General features: G+C 36.0%; 1 protein-coding gene across 1 annotated transcript; it reads right to left on the bottom strand.

The window, feature by feature from the left end:
- Positions 1-17,380: 17,380 nt before the first annotated feature.
- On the bottom strand, positions 17,381-20,323 carry SLITRK3 (SLIT and NTRK like family member 3). Its single transcript, XM_069472981.1, has one exon. It carries the CDS (start codon positions 20,321-20,323, stop codon positions 17,381-17,383), a length of 2,943 nt encoding a protein of 980 aa, XP_069329082.1.
- Between the last annotated feature and the right edge of the window lie 209 nt (positions 20,324-20,532).

Genomic DNA, 20,532 nt, shown 5'->3' with positions numbered 1-20,532 from the left:
TGAGGGAATTCACCAAGACAAGACCAGCCCTCCAAGAATTACTCAAAAGATAGTTACACATGAATCAGCACAAGAAAGATCCACGAATGTAAAACTACTCAAGAGCTAAAGACCAAATTCCAGATACCACAATGGCTCAGGAGAGAAAACATCTCAATGAAGTTCTACCCAACAAGCTGAACAAAAAACCATCTCACTTATCAGTTTTCTCAATAAATGTGAATGGCTTGAATTCCCCGCTCAAGAGACATAGACTGGCACAATGGATAAAAAAACCCAATCCAAATATCTGCTGTCTTCAAGAAACTCACCTAACCTGCAAAGATGCATTTAGACTGAAAATAAAAGGATGGAAATCGATAGTTCAAGCAAATGGTAACCAAAAGAAAGCTGGTGTGGCAATCTTAATTTCCAATAACTTAGCTTTCAAACCAACAAAAATAATAAAAGACAAAGATGGCTACTACATACTGGTTAAAGGCACAATTCAACAAGAAGCCATGACTATACTCAATATATATGCACCCAACCTAGGTGCACCTAGATTCATAAAAAAAACCCTACTAGCTCTGAACCAAATGATAGATAACAATACTGTAATAGCTGGAGACTTTAACACCCCACCGACAGTACAGGACAGATCCTCTAAACAGAAAATAAACAAAGACATAATGGACCTAAATAGAATGCTAGAACAAATGGGCATGGCTGACATCTATAGGACATTCTACCCAAAGTCCACAGAATATACATTCTTCTCATCAGCTCACGGGACATTCTCTAAGATTGACCATGTCCTAGGACATAAAGCATGTCTTAAAAAGTTCAAAAAAATAAAAATTATACCACGCATCTTCTCAGATCACAGCAGAATAAAAGTAACAATGAACACAAACAGAGGCCGGGCGTGGTGGCTCACGCCTGTAATCCTAGCACTCTGGGAGGCCGAGGCGGGTGGATCGCTGGAGGTCAGGAGTTCGAGACCAGCCTGAGCAAGAGTGAGACCCCGTCTCTACTAAAAATAGAAAGAAATTATATGGACAACTAAAATATATATATACAAAAAATTAGCCGGGCATGGTGGTGCATGCCTGTAGTCCCAGCTACTCGGGAGGCTGAGGCAGTAGAATCGCTTAAGCCCAGGAGTTTGAGGTTGCTGTGAGCTAGACTGACGCCACGGCACTCACTCTAGCCCGGGCAACAGAGTGAGACTCTGTCTCAAAAAAAAAAAAAAAAAAAAAAAAATGAACACAAACAGAAACCCTCACTTTTACTGAAAGTCATGGAAGCTAAATAATTTTCTCCTCAATAATTATTCTATAAAGGAAGAAATCAAGATGGAAATCAAAAGTTTCTTTGAATTAAATGACAATGGAGATAAAACTTATCAAAATCTATGGGACGCAGCTAAAGCAGTCCTGAGAGGAAAATTCATATCCATAAATGCCTATATCAAAAAGACAGAAAACCTGCAAATGGACAACCTAACGAATAGACTCAAAGAGCTGGAGAAAGAAGAACAGAAAGACCCCAAACCCAGCAGAAGGCAAGAAATTACTAAGATCAAATCAGAATTAAATGAAAAGGACAACAAAGAAACTATAAGGGAAATTAATAAAACAAAAAGTTGGTACTTTGAAAAGATAAACAAAATAGACACACCTCTGGCTAGACTAACCAAGAGCACAAAAGTAAAATCTCTAATAACCTCCATTAGGAACATGAAAGGAGAAATCACAACCGATGCTACAGAGATACAAGATATCATCTATGAATTCTACAAAAATCTTTATGCACACAAACTGGAGAATGTGGAGGAAATGGACAAATTTTTAGAAACATAGTTTTCCCAGGCTCAACCAGGAAGAATAGAGTACCTGAACAGACCAATATCAAGAACTGAAATCGAAACAGCAATAAAAAACCTTCCCAAAAAGAAAAGCCCTGGTCCAGATGGGTTCACACCTGAATTTTACCATACATACAAAGAAGAACTGGTGCCCATCCTACATAAACTATTCTCCAATATTTAGAAGGGTGGAATTCTCCCCAGCACGTTCTACCAAGCCAATATAACATTGATATCAAAACCAGGAAAGGATGCAACAAAAATAGAGAACTACAGACCAATTTCTCTCATGAATATAGATGCAAAAATTTTCAATAAAATACTAGCAAATCGAATCCAAGTACTTATCAAAAAAATAATCCACCATGACCAAGTGGGCTTCATCCCCGAGATGCAGGGGTGGTTCAACATACGTAAATCTATAAATGTAATTCACCACATAAAAAGAAGCAAAAACAAAAACCATATGATCCTCTCATTAGATGCAGAAAAAGCATTTGACAAAATTCAACACCCTTTTATGATAAAAACACTTAACAAAATGGGCATAGATGGAACCTACCTAAAGATGATACAAGCCATATATGACAAACCCACAGCCAACTTTATTCTGAACGGGGAAAAATTGAAAGCACTCCCACTTAGAACTGGAACCAGACAGGGCTGCCCATTGTCTCCATTACTTTTCAACATAGTATTGGAAGTCTTTCCGAGAGCTATCAGGCAAGAGAGCAAAATCAAGGGAGTCCAAATAGGGAAGGAAGAGATCAAACTCTCACTTTTTGCTGATGATATGATGTTATATCTGGAAAACCCCCAGGATTCAACCATGAGACTCCTGGAATTGATTAACAAATATAGCAAAGTCTCAGGCTACAAAATTAATATACACAAATCAGAGGCATTTATATATGCCAATAACAGTCAATCAGAAAACTAAATTAAAGACTCAATACCCTTCAAAATAGCAACAAAGAAAATAAAATATCTAGGTATATACCTAACTAAAGAGGTAAAGGACCTTTATAAGGAAAACTATGAAACACTGAGAAAAGAAATAGCAGAACTTGCAAATAGATGGAAAAATATACCACGCTCATGCATCGGAAGAATCAACATTGTTAAAATGTCTATACTAACCAAAGTGATCTACAGATTCAATGCAATCCCTATTAAATTAACAACATCATTCTTCACAGACGTAGAGAAAATAATTATACACTTTGTATGGAACCAGAGAAGACCCCGTATAACAAAAGCAATTTTAAGCAACAAAAACAAAATGGGAGGTATTAATTTGCCATACCTCAAACTATACTACAAGGCCTTGGTTCTCAAAACAGACTGGTACTGGCACAAGTACAGGGACACAGACCAGTGGAACACAACAGAAAATCCAAATATAGAACCATCCTCATTAGTCACCTAATTTTTGACAAAGCAGGAAAGAATATACTCTGGGGACAAGAATCCCCATTCAATAAATGGTGCTGGGAGAATTGGTTAGCCACTTGTAGAAGACTGAAACAGGACCCACAGCTTTCTCCTCTCACAAAAATCAAATCACGGTGGATAACAGACTTAAACTTTAGGCGTTATACAATCAGAATTTTAGAAGAAAATGTAGGAAAGACTCTTACAGACATTGGCCTAGGGAAAGAATTTATGAAGAAGACCCCCAAGGCAATCACAGCAGCAACAAAAATTAATGAATGGGACATGATTAAATTAAAAAGCTTCTTCACAGCCAAAGAAACAGTCACGAGAATAAACAGACCACCTACAGAATGGGAAAAAATTTTTGCATACTACACATCAGATAAAGGACTGATAACAAGAATCTATTTAGAACTCAGGAAAATTAACAAGAAAAAATCAAGCAATCCTATCAAAAAGTGGGCAAATGACATGAATAGAAACTTCTCAAAAGAAGATATAAAAATGGCTAACAAACATATGAAAAAATGCTCAACATCCCTAATCATCAGAGAAATGTAAATCAAAACCACAATGAGATATCACTTAACCCCAGTGAGAATGGCCTTTATCAAAAAAACCCAAAACAACACATTGTGGCATTGATGTGGAGAGAGGAGCACTCATACACTGCTGGTGGGACTGCAAACTAGTGCAACCCCTGTGGAAAGCATTATGGAGGTATCTTAAACAGATTCAAGTAGACCTGCCATTCGATCCAGCAATCCCATTATTGGGCATATACTCAAAGGAAAAAAGGTCATTCTGTAACAAAGACACATGTACCCGAATGTTTATAGCAGCACAATTCACAATAGCAAAGATGTGGAAACAACCCAAATGCCCATCAATACATGATTGGATTAGTAAGCTGTGGTATATGTATACCATGGAGTATTACTCAGCTATAAGAGATAATGAAGATACGACATCTCTATGGTTCTCCTGGAGAGAGTTGGAACCCATTATATTAAGTGAAGTATCCCAAGAATGGAAAAACAAGCATCACATATACTCACCAGAAAATTGGTTTCCCTGATCATCACCTAAATACACATCTGGGAATGACACCAATCGGATATCAGACTGAGGTGGGGTCTGGGGGAGGGGATGGGTGTATGCCTACACAATGAGTGCATTGCGCACTGTTTGGGGAATGGTAACGCTTGAAGGTGCTGACTCGGGAAGAGGGGGTGGGGAAGGGAGGGATATATACCTATATAATGGGTGCAACGTGCACTACCTGGGGAACAGACACGCCTGGAGCTCTGACTTGGGGGGAAAGGCGGTACATGGGCAGCGTATGTAACCTGCAATTCTGTATCCCCCATAACAATAAGATGAAATAAAAAAAAAAAGGCAGACATTGTTATTATGGTTTCAAAAATGGCTGAAACATATTAATATGTAAAATTAACAGTGATAAATTGGGGAGCCCTGCAATTTATTTCAACAAAATAAACTTGCCTGGGAGAAAGACAAAAAAAAAAAAACATTATTTCATGTCTATGCATATTCCTAACAATATCAAAATTCTAGACAAAAATATCAATCATTCAATATGCAAATATTCTTCTCTATAATTTCCTATACAGACCCCCACTGACTTACTTTAGTGTTACATTTTTTTTAATTCAAATATCTCTATTATGTAGAGATGAGGGACACCCAGAAGGCCTAGCTACAGGAGACATCATCATTTTATTTAAAAATAAACTGAAGGAATTTTCAAGGACAATTTGAAAGTGAAAAAGTAATTTTGAAACAGTCAAAAAAGTACATAATGTGTGTGTCTTGAAGTAGTGTGGGTTGGGGGAAACCAGTAGAAGCTTTGGGTGGAGAGAAAAGAAGCCGATTATGGCTGACCACATTATACACATCAAGATTATTGAGCCACCTTTTTTCTATAAACTTTTCCCCACTATCCATTCTCTGAACAGGAAATGTCACACACCTAACACCGTACTGCCACTCACTAAGGTATAGGCGTGGGGAAATCAGTTATTTGCTACACTCACTATTGGCCATACTCAGTTGTTATATGTAATTAGGTTTCCTTAGTTATCTATTTAATCTTAAGAAATCTTCATCAATACTAATTAAACTAATAAGCCGAGAGAGTGATAAAGCTGTGGTCCCCAGCCCACGGGCCGAGCCCCAGCACAGATTCACAGCCTGTTGGGAACCGGCGACCATCATGTTTGAGCTCTAACCCCCAGCTCCCCTACCCCCGTCCGTGGTCTGTGGGAAAATTGTCTTCCCTGAAATTTAGGAACCCGGTGCACAGTAGAAGGTGACCGACTGGTCAAGCGAGGAAATCCTTCATCTGTACACAGCAAATCGTCATCAACCGCCTTAACGCCTGAGCTCCGCTTCCTCCCACCCCCGCCTTGGAAAAATTGTCTTCCATGAAACCAGTCCCTGGTGCCTCAAAGGTTGAGAACCTGTATGATAAAGAGTTCTTTACGCCTTCATCCACAATTCACTTTAAAAGGTTCAAGATACTGCAGGGTCTGTGATTTTCTTTAAGTATGAGAAAAGGTCTTCCTGTGAGGTTATTGCAATAATCACAATTGCCTTCACCATAATGCTTTGGAGTTGGGCCTTCAAAAGGGTAAACTAGCATAATGGTCATTAACAGAGGTCCCATTTTCTGAACGTGGAGCTTCATTCTCCCCTTTGTTACGGAGTAATAGATCATGAAGACATCCTTCTGAAGTTTATCCTCATTCCACATTCTGGTGTATGGTAGAGACCTGAAACTATTGGAAAAAACCTTTGAGGATTTTCAAGCTATATTTTCATAGGTCTACCCATCTTAGTATTAGGAAAAAGAGGAGTTCCAATAACCTGTCATGTTTTCACCAGAAAAAATCAGGTATTTAACAGTGAGACCAATTATCTGTGGCTATCTGTGGGAGCCTCTTTAGAATTAGCTTTCTATTAAACCACAGTAGCTTTAGTGAAGAAATATGAATAGAAGGATGAGATTACAGGCTGGAGTAGTCTTTTTCTATCTAGTTGTCACTTCACCTGGTAATACCAGGAGGAAGAGAAAATCTAAATCCCTATAGTAATCACTTAAAAAATCATAGTTGTTGACTGTTATTTTATATATTCTTCATTTGTTCTTGGCAATTTGGTCTTTTAAGATAAGAGCATGATTTATATGAAATAATATTGACTCAGAGCAGAGTATGCATATCATAGTGACAGGAGATCCTCAACTATTTTAAACAATTGTGGTCACATTGCAATTTCAGAACTATAAACAAACAAAAAAGAATATTTTAATATGCAGTGCAAATGGCTTTTTATGTTTTTTAGATATAAGCACTTTATAAAGCTCCAGTAAAACTTACAATTTGACTGTGAACATATTTAAGGCATGGAAAAGATTTGCCTGGGAGTCATAAATTATCACCATATAGGCCCTCAGCATAATATCATGTTTTACAAAGCTGATTATTTAGAAGAACTCAAGTTGAAATGTTTACTGACTTCTACACTGGATTAAGATATGAAATTTAATTTATGTCCCATGTTCATAGCTTTTATAATTTGTATATTAACTTTTTGATATTTTGTCATAGCATTTTTATTAATGCAAATAGTAAGAAAATATGTGGGATATTAGTACAAGTGCATATATTTAAATATTTTACTTAAAATCCCAATGTATTAAATCATCCTAAAAGATCATATTTTTAGATTTTAATTTTACACAAGCCTATTTTATATTTGAGGCAATTATTATTCCTACATCCCTGATTCAATTTACTAGCAAGATGTCCATATGTTACATTTTCTAAAACATACTTAACTACATGCCATTTATTTGCTTTAACAACAGTTTGAAATTCTGTAACCCATTTTACATAGTACTGTTGCGCAACTTCTAAAGTAATTAAATGATACTCTAAATGCATTAAAAATATAAATGTACAGTTTAGGATCATTTTTAAATGGGATTAGAATTCAAACACAAGTATATTTCAGGATAGCATAAAATGCCAACAAAATATACAATTTTAATACAAAGTCCAAGACAATTAAGACATAGCACCTGAGTGTCAAGTTCCAGAAACCCAAAAAGCAGTATGAATTTTCAAATGGATAGCCATAGCTTTACTGAAAATAAATATCTACAGTTTATTAAAAAAAAGTTTTTATTTTTATATCTGCTTTAAATGTTTTCTCTTCCACTAAATTACCATCAACAAAACTGGTTGATTATTATATTCTCCAGTAAGATAGAGGAGAATGTGAGTGTACATAGCATTTCAAAACTGAAATTTAATAAGAACAAAGATGATTTTTCTTCTCTTTTTTTTTTTTTTTTTTTTTTTTTTTTTGAGACAGAGTCTCACTCTGCTGTCCGGACTACAGTGCTGTGGTGTCAGCCTAGCTCACAGCAACCTCAAACTCCTGGGCTCAAGCCTCCCGAGTAGCTGGGACTACAGGCATGACACCATGCCTGGCTAATTTTTTTGATATGTATTTTTTCCTCTCTATATATTTTCTATATTTTTTTCTATATATATTTTTAGTTGTCCAGCTAATTTCTTTCTATTTTTAGTAAAGACGAGGTCTGGCTCTTGCTCAGGCTGATCTCAAACTCCTGAGCTCAAACGATCCTCCTGCCTGGGTCTCCCAGAGTGCTAGGATTACAGGCGTGAGTCACCACTCCCGGCCCTTCTCTTTTTAATGTATCACATTACTCAGGTTAAAATATGGATAGATATGCATTAAAATTTGGATCTTTAAATTTTACATATTTATTCACTTGATCATTCATGCATTTTTTTTTCATAATCTAATTTTACCTCACCTTTGTCCACAACAAGGTCAGAGATTGAAATAAAGGACTAGAGCTAGTTATATCCTGTTCCAAGTGCAAATTCTTTTATATTTGGCCTGTATAGAACAGATAAGAATGTATTTAAACTGCTCATCTCTCTAAAACCAGACGGTACATATAACACTTGCATTATGTTCTATTTTATTTTTAAAATTTTTGACTGGATTAACATTCTAGTAGAATTTTCAGTGAAATGGTACAACATGTAGTTAAGCAATTACAACAAAGAACACATCAATAAAGCTTGCTAAATTATCACACTTATTTGTAAACATTTAAACAACTGAGTGAAAGTTTCACTAACATCACATCTACGTACTACTGGCCATGGTCCTTTATCTGCTCCTGAGGAGGGTATATAGTTTCTTCTTTCCTTCCCTCTCTACCTCCTTCATTTTTATTTCTTTCTATTTTTCTATCTTTCTCCTTTCTTTCTTCTAATTTCCTCCTGGATAAATACTCATACTACTCAATTCCCTCAATCTTATTTACTTAAGGTCAGTGTATATATAACTAATAAATTTAAGAAAAGTAAAACAAGCTATTATATTAAATATTTCTCATACTATTACACTTCTTATCACCTCTCTGGCACTTCAGACTCCTTCCCTTTTCATCATTTCTCTGGGTTATATACCCCAAAGGGCTTTCAACTTTTGCAAGAACCCATAGGCCATACATATTTTAAAACTTTTCAGTCTTTTATTCAATAAATGTTCACTAAGTGTCTGCTATTAGCAAGGGTATGTGTTAGAAATAATGGAAAGAAAGGTAATAATGTGGCTATTCTAGAAACAAGATAAGATCTCTGAAACTCAGAAGTTTGATTGCTCACACCTGTTCAAAATAGAGCCCTGGACACTAAACTACAGAAGACCTTGAAGACAGTCTGTGCTCTCAAATGCTTACATTATAATTGAAAAGACAGAATTCTTGGCACAGAGAGGCAGAATGACTGAAGGACACTTAAGGTAAAATAGTCCAACATACCCAAGTCTGCATAAAGTAAATAATGTGTATAGATATTTCAGAGAATAGTAAAAATTTAGTTTATTGTATCAATAAAGGCCTACTAGATGAAGGGAATTTGAAACTGAATTTTGGTGTTCATGAGATATGTGTATTTTCAGAAAATAAAAAAATAACCACAGTAATTTATACAAACAAGGAAATGAACAAACTGCATATTCGGAAAGATAAAGTATTTGCTTGATGAAATATTTGCTAAGAATAATAGTTCTCAAAGTGGCGTCTGATTGAGGGGGTGTATCAGAATTACCTCAGGAACTTTCCCCCTGTGGGTTACACATTATCTTTTCTTTCTCTTCATTTTCTGTTTGCTACATTTCTTTCCATTATTGCATGATGCTCCTTGCAGTGGAAATAATGGTGTAGTTGTGCATGTTTCAATTAAGATAGGCAGACTATAGTTTGCAGGAAAAGTCCCCAGAATCAATATCTCCACCCTCCCTTCTTTGAGTTAGGACACAGTGATTTATGGGTATGCTAAAAATATTTTTGAAATGATGTAGGAGTAGCGAATGGAGTGTATCACAACTGGGTAGCCAGGTTTAAAATAATATGAGAGGTGATTGTGTCAAACTCTAGCTTGGTTCATTTAACAAATAAAACATTAGCAATTAGGTTGTTTATATTGTTCAGCATTCCACACTACATTTTTAACCCATTGTGAACCTTAAATCTGAACCTTTTTAAATTTCATTTGTGCGATAATGCAGTATACAAACTGTCACACATTTGATAAATAAATAGATAAATGTTAGTAAAGAAAATCTCTCTCTCTCTCTCTGTATATATATGTGTGTGTGTGTGTGTGTGTGTTTATCTCTAGAATGCAATTAAACAATGTTCAGCTATCAGTTATAAAATTTATAAAGAGAGAAGAGTATATGATCCAAATCAAGAAGCTATTGTAATGTCATTTATACTGTTAAAATTCAAATCATAAACACAAATAGGGAAGAACAACATTATAGATATTAAAACAGTATTTTAAAGTATGTATATTTGGCTCTGAAATAGTCATATCTATGGAATATATTACATATAAATTGCAATAATTTTTAGTAAATAAAGTTTTCTTAAATAAATATTAATAACAAGATTGTGTTTCTTAAGTGAGTTTTGGTAATGGGCTCACAACAAACCTGTGTTAAGGTGGCCCCAAAATTAATTAAAGGGTAATAAGGAGTTATTGTTTACACAGGAGAAACTACTAATATAAAGAAAGAGAGAGAGAGAGAGAAAAGAAGACTTCATAATTCATTTTTCACATCTATACCATGAACTGAGCTAAATGTTTTAACACACATTTTTACCTCAGTTTATCCTGGTAATTTTTTGCATTTTAATTTACTTTTAGTTATAGTTGGTTTAGTTACTATTATGGTTTTATTTCCAATAACATGTTAACAGGTGGTAATTGAAGTGGCTTAGAATCATACTGAAAGATACAGTGAACCTACTGTGGGATTTGAACTCTTCCAAAGGTAGGACACCAAAAGGTTAATATGAAAATCTACTTCAAACTTTCTCCATTAAGCCTTTCTTAAAAGATCTTCAGAAAGGGAGGGCATTTTTATTTTTTCACCTATATTTCCATTGTCCTTTTTGATGAGGAAGGTTTCCTGAAAAAAAAGTGAGAAATTCCTGGGCCTGGTTATTCCATAGACAGATTATAAACTTATGCCTGGAGTTAACATTTTATCTAACCACCTCTCCTTTATTGTCAGCTAGAAAAGTAAAACAACAAATGAACTGTCAATTAAAAATAGAGGAACAATTCAATTTCAAATCTAAATCTTGTGAAGCTAAGCACAGGTAGGAAAAAAATCCCAAATTGATTTACTACACATACATATCCAATTTAGATAGAACTTAAGGTTTTCTTTTTTTTCTCAATTACAGAATATAGTTAAATGTTCACATTTTTGACAGACTTATTTTTATTATAAAGGTAGTTACCACAGACCAAAAAAAGGCCTTATGATAAATCATTCTGTGTAAAAAAACCTTAGAATTCTATGTGGCAGTATAATATCTTATAACATCTGAGTAGTCAGAAAGTTTACATTGTAAACAAGAGAAAAGTGTGAAAAATGTGTGGGTTCTAGTATCTTTAATTAAGCCAATATTTTGGATGGCATGGCAAACAGAAAGAGCATTTCAGCGGAGGAAAAGCCAGATTTTAAGATTTTAGAGATGTATTCCATATTTTTAAAACATTTACTGATTTTCTTGATTTCCAGAAGTGGTTCTAGTTTTTTATAGGCGCTATTTTTTTTACCAGGTTTATAAATAATTTCACAATGAGGAGAGATATGCTGAATTATTATTTCAGCCTATATACAAAAATAAGTGAATTGGGAATTTTGTCATTGAGGGTAAGGACTGTTATCAATTCCTGATCTTGACTTGACACCTAATTTGAGCTTGATGAATATGCCTAGTCACAAGAATATCTTGTCACTGAGTCAGAAACAAGCAGTAGAAACAGGGTTATCAGGAATAGTGAAAGGAATGAGGCCAGCAGGGGTAAGAGAACTTCTTTCCACTTCTCCCACCACAAGCACACACATAGGAATCAGGTGACATCTTTGTTTCAGTATCTTTTTTCAGAGCCAACTTTGCCCAGGTTAGGGAAGTTATGCTCTTGTTTTAAAGATATCAAAAATCATTATGTAGTGTTTAATCATTCAAATAAACTCTGAACCTAAAAGTTCTTAGTAAAATGTATCACAAAGAGCACAAGCCCCATCTTCATATATAATACAGTGTAATACAGGGAATGGGGTGCCTTTCCTTATCAAGAGAACACTCTATTAGTTATTACAGTTTACTTAAAATATTCAGGTTTGTTTTGATCTGATCACTGGCATAGTCTTCTTGATGAAACTTGTTTGGTTTTGGTGCAGTTTAATATATGGCAAACGCTATCAATTCATTGCACTACTCATCTTATAAACAAGTAAACTAAATATACTAAGGACACATTTAATTAGCATGCTTGAGCTTTATCTTTCTGAGTGGTAATGTAGGAAGCCTTTTTTTCCTAATGTCCATCATGTTTTAATATTTAAAGATATTATAGGATTTGGGTTGAGTCAAACCATAAATTTATTATAATTTCTCTGTGGTTATATATCTCTGAAGTTCACCACAATAATTATTTTCTATTAGAATTTTTTAAAAAGTAAAAAGTCATCTATTTAAGTGCAATAAAGAGGAAACAATATATTTTCTCAAAAATAATATATACTATTCTGAGAAGCAAATTTTATCAAAATTAAAAAAGATGGCCATAGCAATGCCTATTCACAACTAGTAACTGTTGTGTACACCTGATTTCTTGGTATATTCATATCAAGAATTTGCCCCTTCCATTCAGATTTCATGTAAGCACACTAAAAATGGTCATCTTTGTTTACTATAAATACTATTATTAAACATTATGGATGATGTTAAAAGAAGTAAAAGATGATGGATGTCTTAAACTGGTCCTTTACTTCTCTTACATTTTACCTTCAAGCTCTCACTTTTTCTACATACCTAAACAAATTACAAAGGTCTTGTCTAATTAATGAAGGTAATAAAATTGTTTTTACCTATAAAATTTATTCTAGAAATAGAGAAATGAAAAAAAGAAGCACTTGCTTTTCATTAGACTTACGTTGCATACTTACAAGAAATTAATTCCTGGACTGTGAAAAACTTAAATCACAATTTGCCTGATATTTGTCCCCTATGACTTAAATAACAAAACAAAATGAAACAAATTGGAAGATGAAAGAACTTTTAAATTCAGAAGTATTAATTACATTGTTACTTTTTACATGTGAAAACTCCCATAGTGAAGACTCATAATTTCATCCAGCCTCGCTCGGATAGTGGCTAGACAAAGCAAGAAAAATAAATGCATAAAACAGAAATTGTTATACATATAAGAAAAAATGCATAATTTACATATAACTCAGCATATATAAACTATATACATGTATATACAAGGTATATACATATATAATAGTGCTGCACATATGTACACACATGATTACTCAATTACGTATGTGTTATTGCTCCTATTACTTTTTAAAGGCCTATAGCATATTAAACAAAACATGGTATATTGAGTAGAATATGGTGAATTTAGTGATATTTATTAATGTTCTGTTCACCTGAATTTTCACAGTTGAGGATTTTGAGCTAAGGGGAAGTTATAATTGTCTAAGTTCAAATTAAACTAGCTCAAATCATTACAGATGGAATGTCTTTTTATTACCATTTCCTCTCATATTATCTTGATTTGTTTTTGTCATATTTCTCACATTTTGTGAAGCATTTCATTAATTTTTTTCATAATCCTAAACATAAATATCATTCTTTTCAGATATCAAAGATTTAAAAATAGAATTTACAGATTAAAAAAAAAACTTTTCAAGCTGAGTCATTATACTTTTCTTGTGATTCTTTCTCTCTGAACTTTTATTGAAATTGTGGTGTTCATTCTTATTTTTTAAGTAGCTTGAAATTAGATGAAATAATATCATTTTCTGAATTAAAATATAAAAACATCCACATAAATAACACCATATATGATGTAGAAGATGTTATTAATAAAACTATTACTGAATTAAAGGTATAATTCATTTTCAATTATTTTCCACTAACCATCTCACAGTTTAAGGGAAATTACAATATTTTTTATTATTTCCAAATATTATTACTGTAATTAGTAATAAAAATAGCAATGAAAAATAGCAAATATCTCTCAGATCTGAGTCCGATTCATTCAACTTGACTATGACTGTGAAGTGAATTAGTGATCTTTTCTTAAAAATAAATATTTTACTTTAGCAAAAGCATAAAACAGATCCTAATCATAGTACTTATGGTACTTTATGAAAACATATCTGGTATTATAAATTAAAGCTAACTTAAGTTATTTTAATGCACAGCTAAAGTAAGTGTCCTAGCCTGGGGGTAAAAAACTCTATAAAAGCAAAAAAAAAAATCCCCTTGAATATGAAATTCCATTCTCATATAAATTTATTTTCATTAAATAAATAAATTTATTCCTCATTCAAGGGTGAAATTACTACTTATATTTAAGACAAGACAGTCTGACTTTCTGTATTTAAGAAATAAAACAAACATTATAATTATCAAGTTATAGTATAATTTGATATGGTTTATGGAAACTCATTTTCAAATGTCAAAAGCACCATGGTCTTTTGAGATAGTACTTTAACCTGATTTGTATAATATGCCACATTATGAATGGCTGCATGGTCATTAAGGAAATTATTATTATCAGTATCTAGCTTTGCACTTTAGTTTTTACTATGTATATGTATTCTAATATTCACCAAAATATTTGGTTAGGAAGAATATTAACTATGATAAATTAATTTAGAAGGACTCCATAAATTGAGTTTTAAAATAGTTAAGGCGTAGTACTGGCTTTCTGTACCTTAAAAAATAATTTGGTGAAGGAAGGAGAGATGATTAGAAAGAATAAGGAAGGTGAGATAACTAGGAAAAAGGTGACTTATGGGAAAGTAAAAAATATATATGTTAAACAAAGAAAACAAAAAAAGAACAATTATATCTATTTAATAGTGAGTCTGACTCTTTTGCATAAGAACAGCGTCATTTAAATATTATACATAGAGAGATAGTGAATCATATTCATGGACTTTTTCCTTCTAAAATAATTCCAAAATACATTTCAAATAAGTAAGGACAAAAGTTATAGATACAACATGTCAAATGCAAGAAAGCCCTGAAAAATTGCATTTTATATTGATATACTTGTGTTTTTAATTTGTATGCATACCTACACTGATATTTCTATATAATTAATCAAGAGATATATAAATATGTTTTAGACATTCATGGGGCTTTTTTTTTTTTTTTTTTTCAGCACAATGCCTTAGTGTTTTATCTGTCACACAGCTTTAGAAGCTGCTAGACTCATTCTCTTTCTATGGAAAAAATGTGATGTAAGGCATCAGTGACTTGTGATGAATTACATTCAACACGTAATGATAATTTGTACTAAGGGCAGCTTGAGGAAACACTAGCAGAGAACGCTGGACTCACTGCACAATTCTGCAGTTGGTGGGTCTGTGGATCACTGGAGCTCTGCTGCCCTCTACTGGCCTAATTAGATAAGCGCCTGCCTCAAAGCTCTCAGGTCTCTCTGTCAGTTTGCTCCACAAACACAATACCGGCACCATAAAAATCCAATTCTCTTTGGTTTCGCTCACATGTAAATAGATTTTAACTTGGATTATTATCAGTTTAATTTTTTAACATCATTTTAATGTCATACAGAAAGAAAAACTCTTTCTGCGTCCTCTGTCTTAGTTCAAGCATTACTGGAACCAGTTGAAATAAATGGTTGGAAAACAGTAGCCAAATATAATAGTGACAGCTTTTACAATAACAGAATTCTGAAGTCAAATTGGCCCCAAGGCCTTTGATTTTGATTGGGTGTGTGCGGGTGTATCTGAATAATTTTAGTGCGTATTTTATTTAAAGCAATAGCAATTTTATTTTCCTTTTTCCTTATGTCATTGACTATATTAAGATGTATGGATTCTTGATCTCCTTCTCCTAAGGAATCCTGTACTTCTTAGCAATCTAGTTACTTTGCTTTCGTCCCATTGCATCGTGCCTAGGAAACAGTGCATCATTAGGTACTAAGTTAGAAATTTATAATCTAAGAAAAAGAAGTGAACCATAAATCAAATTTTAAGTCCCAATTATATCCTGGTATGGCATGGGGGTGGTGGGTTATAAGATTTATCAACATCACAGTGCATCAAACTTGTTAATAAATTATCTTTCTGTATAACAAGTAAAAGAAATTATTTTTTTTAATGGGAGCACAAAAGGCATGGCATAGCTGGAGTTTAAGGTTCAAGCTTTGTATCCTCTATATATAATGTATTATGTTTTTCAAAAACCTTTTATTAGGAAAGCTATACCAGACGCATAATCACTATACAATGATTAAACATTACCTTTACAATTTATAATCACTGAAATTACAGAATAAATATATGCACATTTCTTTTGAATCTTTGTGTGTGAGAGAGAAAACATTAAAAGTGCTTCCTAAAAAGCTGTTAGTGATATATACCCAGTTGCTTTTTTATTTTTTTAATATTTTATATATGTATATATATATATATATATATAAGAAAGTGCAGATGTTCTCCAAAAAATCTTGGCATCTGGATGAAGTGTCACAAAGAGGATGCTCATCCTAGGTGTGTGTCTTCCTTCGGCTGTTAAACCATCAGGTCTCCTCTTCGGTAAGATCCAGCCTAGAATGTGACTTTTCCCAGGGTGGTAGGAGAGATGCTATGAGCTGTACACCAGGCGTGAGGGTAGGTGGAACTATGGAGAGAAATGAATCAAACCCGAACTAAGCAGATTGGGTTGAATGGGAGTGGTGTGTGGGGGGGTGAGGGGTGTTTGCACGCTCGTGCATGTGTGTGTGTAGGTGTGTGTGTACCTGCACCAGCAGGAAGAGACTGCAGGTTTAGGGACCTTACTGTGTGCAGATTTGTGGTTTGCATATGGGTATGTGTGCGAAAGACAAGAGAGTGAGTGAGAACATTCGAGCAAGACCCACCCCTCCCTCCCCATCTTGCAGTTTCCAGGCATGCAGCAAACTGCATTGTTAATACATGTACAGAATCTGTGCCATGGTGGGAAGAGGAAAGAAAGCCACAAATGTCATTTCCCCCGCCTCCCTTTCAAACAAAACTACAACTAAAAAAAAAAAGTTACTGAAAATAAAAGACACATTGAATTTTACTTAATTAGGATCAATACAACGATCCCCAGTATACCTTATACATGGCACAGTCAAAGTCTCAAGTTTCAGTATAAAAAAATAATGATAACATTTGCTGGCAAAAGTCTGCGAAGGCACTTCATTGATTAATGATCTGAGTATGGCCCTTCCTCCAAATCACATCTGAGAGGGGAGAGCATACATCTGTATTCTCTAGTTATCATGCGGCTTCAGTTCTGTTCAGGGCAGGGAAGATTGTGAGGGTGGAGTTATCAGGACAAGTGTAAAGGGAGCAAGGGATATATTTCTTTTATTTTCCTTTTCTTTTGGGGAAAAAAAAAAGCACTAATATATTTTCTTCCTTCTGTTAGAACCTATATGTTGTCTTCTCCAGGACTTCGAGGTAATCCGGCTTGGTTTGAAGTTTGGCCCTTAACTCGAGGTAATCACTTTTTTGGGTTTGGTGGTCTGTGAAGCCCTTTCCAGCTGAGAAGAGAAGGGTTTCTTTGAGCCTGGCGTCTTGCTGTAAGTCTGGGTATTGCATGCCAGGAGGGTGGACGTGCAGTTCCTTTAATTTGGGCACTGTGCCATAGAGACAGTCCACGAATCCCACTGTGCAGGGGACGGGCTGTGGCCTCTCCCGGTCTAGTAGCATACTGCCACCACCACAGCCTCCCCCGGGAGGAAACAGCACCACCCCGCCATTCTTCTCATGGTGGCGGAACCCTGCCAAGTCTCCCCCAGTTCCCCCAACTACCCCTGAACCCCCACCAGCTGCTGGGTGGTGAGGGTGAGGGTGGTGGTGATTCACTGTCACTATGGTGTTGAGCTGGGAGCTGGATACTGCCAGGGCCCACTCCTTCTCTTTTTCCAGCAAGGTCCGGTAGTTGCTGTGGTTCTCCTTGGGTGTCTCAGCAAACTGCTCACTTCCTAGGAGAACCTCACCCATTCCTGGTGGTTGTGTCCCAGGACCCCCACGTTCTGCACTCCCTGCTTCTTGGACTGATGAAACAGCTACCTCCTCCTCCTCACGAGGCTTGTAGATGGGGTTGTTGCACATCTGGGTAACTGGGTGGGGGATGTACTCATACACATGACCTACAGGAGGGGCCTTCTCTGGAGAGGAAAGAGCTGGTCGACCTCCACCCCCATTTCCACTGCCACCACCTCCACCATCCTCAAACAGCCGGTGGCACTGCATCTGAATGCCAGTAAGGTCCACACCTTCCTGTCGCTTGCTTCTAAAGGGCAGCTTCTTCCTACGCCGTCGGAGCACATAGGCAAAGAGGCCTGCAGCAACAAAGACAGCTGAAAAAAACAGAACCAGCAGGCTGAGAATCAATACAGAAAGTGGCACAGGGCCCCCGGGAGGAGAGAACTCATAAGGTGATGCGCTTGTTGGTCCCCCAACAAGGTGAGAATCTCCAGGCTGGGCTGGGGATGCTCCAGCTGGTGCAGTGTGAAGCATCTCTGGGCAAAGAACTTCCAGCTCAATAGTGCGTATGTCACGGTGGGTGAGGTTCTCAGGGCTTCTGCAAAGCACATCACCTACCACACTAACTGAGCTGATGGTTTCAATCCACTGTTTAAAGGGGACCAGGTCACAAGTACAGTCCCAAGGATTCTCATTGAGGTCTATCTGAACAATGGCATTCAAGTGTTCAAGGACACCAGCCACAGGAAGGTAGAGGAAGTAGTTTTTCCTCAAGTTTAGCCTGGCCAGAGATGTGCCTGCAAAGGCATCTGTTGGCAGGGTCCTCAGCAAGTTATTGTTGAGGAATAGCAGCTTCAAGTTGGGCATGAGGCTGAAGGCTGCAGGCTGGATTTCCCGGATGACATTGAACTCAAAATACAAGTAGTGCAAACTTTGTAGGCCTCGGAACATGCCTGGTGTCAGCTTCTCTATATCATTGCCATTAAGGAAAAGGCTCTTTAAGTTGGGTAGGTTGATGAAGGCCCCATCCTGGACGTAGGAAATACGATTGTTCCCCAGATGCAAGAGATCCAAGGAAGAAAAATTCCAAAAATCAGAACGATATATTTTCTGAATCAGATTGCTACTCAGATATAGTTTCTTGGCATTCAGTGGCCTTGGAAGAAGTTCAGAAATGTTATTAAATCCTCGCTCTTTGCAGTTGACAGTCAAGCCAAGGTCATTGATGTGCAAATTACAGGTACACCCAGTGGGGCATATAATGGGAATCGGTGGTCTGGTTTGATAAGGAGCAATGGGAGGTTGGTTTGGACCAGGATATAAAGCTTGGGATGTGGAGGGTGGCCTTGGTGTTCGGGGTTGTTTGGTGGGCTTAGGCTGTTTATTTGAAGACTTGTATTCAACAGAAGAAGCAGTAAAATGCACAGAGGACAACATTGAGGAAGGCTTAGTTGGCCATGCATTCTCCTTGCTTGATGGCAGATGGGGAATCCCCAAACTAGCTTCCACCTCAGAGTCAGACAGTAAGGGACAGAGTTCTGTCTTCCTGATTTCCCGCAGGTCCTTTCCATGGAAATGGAAAGGAGTCTCACAAGTGATGTCTCCCACCAGAGCAGTGTAAGGAATGCGTTCCAGCCAACTCTTCAGTTGTACAATCTCGCATGTGCAGTTCCAGGGATTTTCTTCCAGCTGGAGCTCCATCAGGCTTCTACCAATGTGATCAAGCATCCCTCGGTAAAAAAGAACCTTTAACCTGTTTCCACGTAGGTCCAAATGAGTTAAAGAGACAGCTTTAAATAAATTTGTTGGAAGCATGGGGATGAGATTATCATTTAAAATCAGAACCCTCAATTTACTTAGGTTTCGAAATGCCCCACTCTCAATGCGTTTAATGACATTATAATCTGCCTGCAGATATTCCAAACTTTCCAAACCAAGGAAGGTGTCATTTCTGAAGACGTCTAGTTTGTTCTCATGTAGATATAGCCTCTTTAAAATCTTAAGACCATTGAATGCTCCTGTTTGAATGTCCTGCAATGCATTGTTCCCAAGGTTAATAGACACGGCATTATTCAAATGAAGAAAACTGTTGGTGTATAATTTCCTCATAGAATTCCTCTGCAGATACAGTTTAAAAGGTCTTGACCAGAACTCCGTAATCTGACTAATATTTGTAAATCCTTTACTGTCACAATGTATATGAAAGAGGCTTTCTTTAACTTCACAGTAGCATGGATCAAAACAGGGCTCATCTATTTCCTCTGAGTCCTCTATCAGAGGAATTGGGGTAGTCCATCCTAGAGCAATTGTGCTTAGAAGAATTATCCACAACATCCTCCCTCTGTGAAGCATCTCAGCTATGGAAGGTTTCATCATTCGTGGTTGATTACAAAACTGCAACAGAAATAAAAATGCAGATTTTTAGCTTTTAGTCATATGTACTATTTTAATTGACTCCTACATGTGGGGCTTTTTAAGAGCGATATAAAAACTTCAGCAGTTGTTGAACTGACACTCAAAATGAGCTAGCAACATGCTTAACGTTTAGAGTGTGTCCTACATTTTAAACTTAGGAGACTCAGAGA

The sequence above is a fragment of the Eulemur rufifrons genome, chromosome 7, assembly GCF_041146395.1.
Source record: "Eulemur rufifrons isolate Redbay chromosome 7, OSU_ERuf_1, whole genome shotgun sequence".
Classification (NCBI taxonomy): domain Eukaryota; kingdom Metazoa; phylum Chordata; class Mammalia; order Primates; family Lemuridae; genus Eulemur; species Eulemur rufifrons.
Note: the sequence above shows the minus strand (reverse complement) of the source record. Positions and strands in the feature narration are given on the sequence as shown.